General features: G+C 34.9%; 1 protein-coding gene across 1 annotated transcript; it reads right to left on the minus strand.

Moving 5' to 3' along the window:
- Positions 1–2722: 2722 nt before the first annotated feature.
- On the minus strand, positions 2723–3727 carry LOC129676012 (olfactory receptor 4K15). The gene has a single exon (XM_055606233.1). The coding sequence runs from the start codon at positions 3695–3697 to the stop codon at positions 2723–2725; it is 975 nt and encodes a 324-aa protein (XP_055462208.1). The 5' UTR covers positions 3698–3727.
- Positions 3728–5888: the final 2161 nt, after the last annotated feature.

A 5888-nucleotide genomic window follows, 5' to 3' on the forward strand; every position in this document is an offset into this window, starting at 1 on the left:
GTGAAGTCTTCGATGTGGTTCTGGTTGAATGCATGCTTGGGTAAAGAAAATATTTGGTAATGAGGAACCATTAGACTAAGACACTATAACTCATTATTAACTGTTTTATTGAGCATAAAAAGCACTAAAAGTCACTCCAGCGATTCTGCTAAATTTTATCCCTATCCTTTCTCATCTACATGGGATTTTGATCCTTTCACCTAATTATAGGTATTATTCATTCAGTCACTCATTTACTCATTCATGTATTCACTTTCTCTTCAAATCTTTTGTCCTGATTATTAAAATATTATCAAACAGTAACTAACTGTATTCCTAAGAAGTGTACCAATGACTATCTCATCCTTTGCCCACTAATCAAGTATTTGTGTTCCTGAAAATCATACCGTATTTGTTAAAGAATGTGTTGTCACTGGAGCCAAGATAATCTAGTCCAGAAAAACTTGGAATTACAGGAAAAGAAAAAAAAAAAAAAAGAATGTTCTCAAGTGGATCCCAAAAAACGATGGGCAGAGAAGCTGAGTTTAATTAATCTCTTAGTTTTGGGAAATGTATGTTTTAGTTATTAATAATATAGTATCATATGTTAAATTTTAGTTTACTGCATCTATTTTATCTTGTGTTTATCCTCTGTAAAAGAGTGTAATTGAAATGCTAGCTTCATCTAGTTTTTCTTAAGGCATGTGGTTATTTAACAGCCCTGTCAATACTAGAAAAATTAACTTCATGGTCCTATCCCTGTTGTCATATTATCCCTGTAAAATACAGACCATGACAAAGGCAATCTTTGTAGAATGCAATTACTATAAGCAAAGCTCACTAACTCAAATAGTAATCCAAATAGTAGAGGTGTGAGCAGAATGGGAAAGTTCATGAGACAAGTAAAAAACAAACATTGTCATCTGTGGAAGAATCAATCTGGTAGAAATGATTAACCAGGATAAATGGCATCTTTTTCAGTTTCTAATCTCATCTGAGCACTGATCAAGTAAATGGTATCAGTAGTAACAAAAGCAGATAGACTTTACTTAAGGCAAACCTAATGCACTCAAATACATCCTCAGTCTAAATCATGGTTTATTTTATTTTTTAAATTAATTACAGTTTATTAACTTTGTATCCCAGCTGTAGACCCCTCCCTCATTCCCTCCCAATCCCACCCTCCCTCCCTTATCTCCTCCCTGGCCCTCTCTAAGTCCACTGATAGGGGAGGTCCTCCTCTCCTTCCATCTGACCCTAGCTTTTCAGGTTTCAATTGTGTTTCATTGACGTATTTTATGTGTACACTTGGGAAACAAACAAATTCAGCTGATTGTAAACAAGCCTGTTTTCTCTCTTTCTTGGTTACCTCAAACCAACATGTGTGAAGGAGAAAATGTGTGATAACAAAGAAAGCAGTGCAGACGTTTATGCGTGTCCTCACTATGGGTCACTCGTATTATCTGATTTCCTAAATTAGATAATTAGATAATTAGATTAGGGTTTATTCTATAAACCCAAATACTGTCAACAGGTCACAGCATTTCCAGTTATCCACGACTTTTTACTTATTACCCAATTTTAATTACATATCCAAAAATGAATACAAAGTAAATGTTGATGGGTACACACAGCCATAAAAAGTTCTTCCTCTCATGCATTTCTGCTATCTCTGAGTGGAGTACCAAAATAACAACAGACTATTTGTTATTATAGACAAAGGTGTACAAAGTTCTTTCTAAGAATGAAGATTCAAATATTTTAGTTTTGCCCAACTTGGCATGACAATTTTTCCAATATCTAATGAAGATACAGGTGCTTATGTAACAGAACCATATTCCATGCATTCAGAAATACTGGTACATACAACTTGATGGTGCTTAGAATCTACCTCAGCAGAACTAGATGTAAGGTTAAACATTGGAAGATTTCTTGCATTCACTGATGGACAGCATATTGCTAAATAATGGAAAGTTCTAGTAACATGTCCGTTAGATAACCTATGGCAAGAAGTATTGTATAACGCTTCAGGAACATCAAAGGATCGAGTTTTCAAGCAGCATTAGGGCTTTGCTTGTATGTTGTAAGGATCTCCTCCAGGAATTGATGGTTTTCATATTTTCTTTGGCTTTTTAAAAAAGGAATCTGTCTATGTTCTTACCTATTGTGATTAATATCCATTTAATTAGATTATTTTGTATATAAAACCCAAGTGTTGTACAATGTGTTACTGAATAGTAAACTCTGTGCAGTGATCCATTGACTGTAAAATACTGTAAGTCAAATTTATGAGTCATCACTTGGTATTCACAAAAAGCTGTAATATGAAAAGAGCAAAATGACTGTAGAACTAGAAAAGGCAACAATAATCACTCATCTTTTGTTTTAAATGCTTGTTTTATGAAATGTAGTCCATTCTTTAAATAACAATAAATTTACTTGATAGTTTGAATAATATTTTCCAACAACACAAGGGAAAGAATGTTTGTACAATTCAATAAATGAATAATTGCAATCATATGAAAGACAAACATTTATTTTAAAACCATCTTAATTTTTAAACAAAGAAGAAAAGAAACAGCAAGCAACAAAAAATAATTGAAAGAATAATAAATGTTATGAAATGTATTCTGCTTCTTACTATTGTAGTAAGAATTTAAATAGTTTTACATGTTTAAAATTAAATCAATTCTATATTCAGAATTTCTAGAGAGAATACAAAAATGCTGCCAGTGCTGTTATTTTACCTTGTTTCCAGAAAAAGAACATTCCTGATCAGTGCAGAAACCTGTCCAGGTTTCAGATAGCGACTCCTCAGCTTTGACATGGCTGCTTTTACTTCTTTGTTTCTCAGAGTGTAGATAATTGGGTTTAAAATGGGTGTAAAGATGGTGTAGAACACAGCAAGGACTTTGTCAACTGAATAGCTGCTAAAGGGCCACACATAGATGAAGATGCATGGTCCAAAAAATAGTGTGACCACAGTGATATGGGCAGTTAGGGTGGAACGGGCCTTGGCCATGCTAGCAGAGGAGCGATTCCTAACTGTAATGAGAATCACAGTGTAGGAGACAACCAAGAGGAGAAATGAACTCATGGAGAGAAAGCCACTATCTGCAACTATTAGTAAGCTGACAACATAAGTATCTATGCAAGCTAGCTTGGTCACCAGTGGGAGATCACAGAAAAAACTGTCCACCTGGTTAGGACCACAAAATGGCAAGTTAATAGTGAATGCCAACTGGCTAGTTGTATGGACAAAACCCACAAACCAGGAAATACTCACCAGAACGATACAGACACGGCGACTCATGATTGTCATGTAGTGGAGGGGCTTACATATTGCTACATAGCGATCATAGGCCATGGACACTAGAAGTACCATCTCACCACCAGTAAAGAGATGAACAAAGAAAATCTGAGCCATGCAGGCATTAAAGGATATCGTTTTTCGTTCAACCAGAAAGTCAGCAAGCATTTTTGGGGTAGCAAAAGAGGCCACACATATATCTATAAAAGACAGGTTTGCAAGCAGAAAGTACATGGGGGTATGAAGTCGAGAGTCTGAAGTCACTGTGAGAATGATGAGGAAGTTTCCCAGCAGTATGGCGAGGTACAACAGTGAAAATATGAGAAACAGGAAAGGCTGGAGCTCCTGTGAACTGGACAGACTGAGCAGCACAAACTCTGTCACGCGAGAGTAGTTTGTCTCCTTCATTGAGTTTGGAAGAGATTTTTCTTCAGTTATCTGAATAGAAACAGAGTAGAAATCAGTTAAATGAGTTTGACTTGCTTTCCCATTTACAGTTCAAATTTTGAAGATTATCCTTTTTATGTTTCTAACATGGAGTTTCTTGGGTTATTAAAAATTGCATTACTAATGCGATAAAATGTTCTATAAATCTAGATACATAAATTCTGAAATCATACAAAGTTAATGCATATTTTTAGAAACCAGCAGGTAATCATCCTTGAACAAGAGAGAAGGACAGAAATGGCTCTGAGTCCTGCTAGCGGTGTTGCTTATTTGCCTGATGATACTGTTCATTTTGGGAAAATTTACTGCTTGTTTGCCCTTGTATAAACATGTTAAATGTTTATGAAGTTTATAATCATAGAGAGAGATAGCTTTAGATTTGTGTAACTTAAGTAATCTGCAAGATGGACCCTCACCCTGAGTAACTATAAATTATCTCCAACTCTCTGATTGGAAATTGTTAAAGTAAAATACAGAATCCTAGGAAAATTGGAAGCTACAAGTTCACACAACCTTTCTTCCTGTCACTCATCCCCTCAGTAATTTTTTTTTCTTCTGAAGAAATCTGATAAACTGATTCCTGTGACCTAAGCAGGGAGATGCTAATCTTATTTATACGAAAACACTGGTGTTGATAATGACAGAAATTTTATTGGGAAACACATATTAATTTGAAGAGCCTCAAGAAAAATTATGTTTAGAAAGAGTGATTATGTATTGTAGGAATTTACACTAAGAGAATGTTTTTCTTTCCTACACAATTAACACGTCCAATTTTATCTCAACTTATTTATCTCCTGTATAGCTATCTAAGTGTCCGATGACTTACAAACATGTATAGAATTAAGAAAATTAAAAATCAGTCTGCAAAGGAATATTAGATTGTCTTAACCTGATAATCAGTCACATCTGAATCAGGTGTTCAAAGATGGCTTTTTGTTATTTCTAGCCTCTGGCAACTATGAATATCAATGTCTTTTTAGGTCATAAGTGCTTATTTCCTCATCTTTGCTTAAGTTTCCCTTGGTGAGTTAAACACAAGGCAATGAATAATGAGTAATCTTAATTATCTTCCAGAAACAAACTCAAAGAAAAACTTTTGCATTTTAAGTCCCAGACTTATCAGAAACCAGCAAGAAACTATTTTGTGTTTTTACCACTTATACCATCAAAACAAGTCCACCACGATTTTAAAATATGTTTAAGAAGTAGAGTTTTGAAGTAGAACATATTACAAAAAAATAATATTTGATTTTTAGAAGGTAACATAATTTTAACTTTTTAAAATTTTACCTTTGTTTTATTTTTCAAAAGTGCCAACTTTTAGAGTCCTGTCACAAGGATCTTTACAGGCAAGAAAAACAAAAAGTAACACAAGTAGAAACAACTTTTTGGGATTTTGTGTATGCTGCAAAAGGAAGAGCCTGTAGGAAAGAATCAGAAGCCGCTTCTTAGGGCACCTGACAGCAGCATTCCCAAGCAGAGCATTTCAATCTGAGGGTCCAGCCCAGGCCTGTCAGCAGGTCACAGCAGACACTGGCCTCCAACAGCTCCTCAGAGTCTCCTGGGAAGTTGAGTTCTTCCACTATCAGGGGCTTCTGGAACTCGTGAAAGACAATGAAAAACTGGGAAAATCTAGAACCAAGTTTCCTACTGCTTGAAACAAAAGCAGCAGGTACAGGAACTCTAGCTGTATTTATCATATAAACACCTTCTAATTTCTCTAGTCTTTAAGCACAAAAGTTCTGACTCTTTCATCTGCTTCCATAAAGAATATAGAATTATAGTATTTGTCCCTTGATCATTCAGAGAAGCTGACAAATCAGTTCCCTTTTTTGTCTTGTACTTTATATTTTAGATGGAAAGTGTTAACGTTTTATCTGAAGTAAATCAGTCCTATAGTGATGAAAGCAGAAAAAAAAACAACTGTATTTCAGAATCGTAACTGCATTAGTGGGCATTTGTGACTCACTGTCTGGGTCTTTTTAACCTGTTAGGGCTCATCATCCTTACGTATTACATACTTACAAGGTTATCATAAGAAAAAATACACAGAAATGCCTCTCAATTGATTATATAGGTGAGAATTCCCATGATTTCTAAGAATTTATAATTACTCTTAAGATGTAGTGTGTTATAATAAACTCGATTT

This window comes from Psammomys obesus, unplaced genomic scaffold, assembly GCF_907164565.1.
Source record: "Psammomys obesus unplaced genomic scaffold, mPsaObe1.curated_primary_1811, whole genome shotgun sequence".
NCBI lineage: Eukaryota > Metazoa > Chordata > Mammalia > Rodentia > Muridae > Psammomys > Psammomys obesus.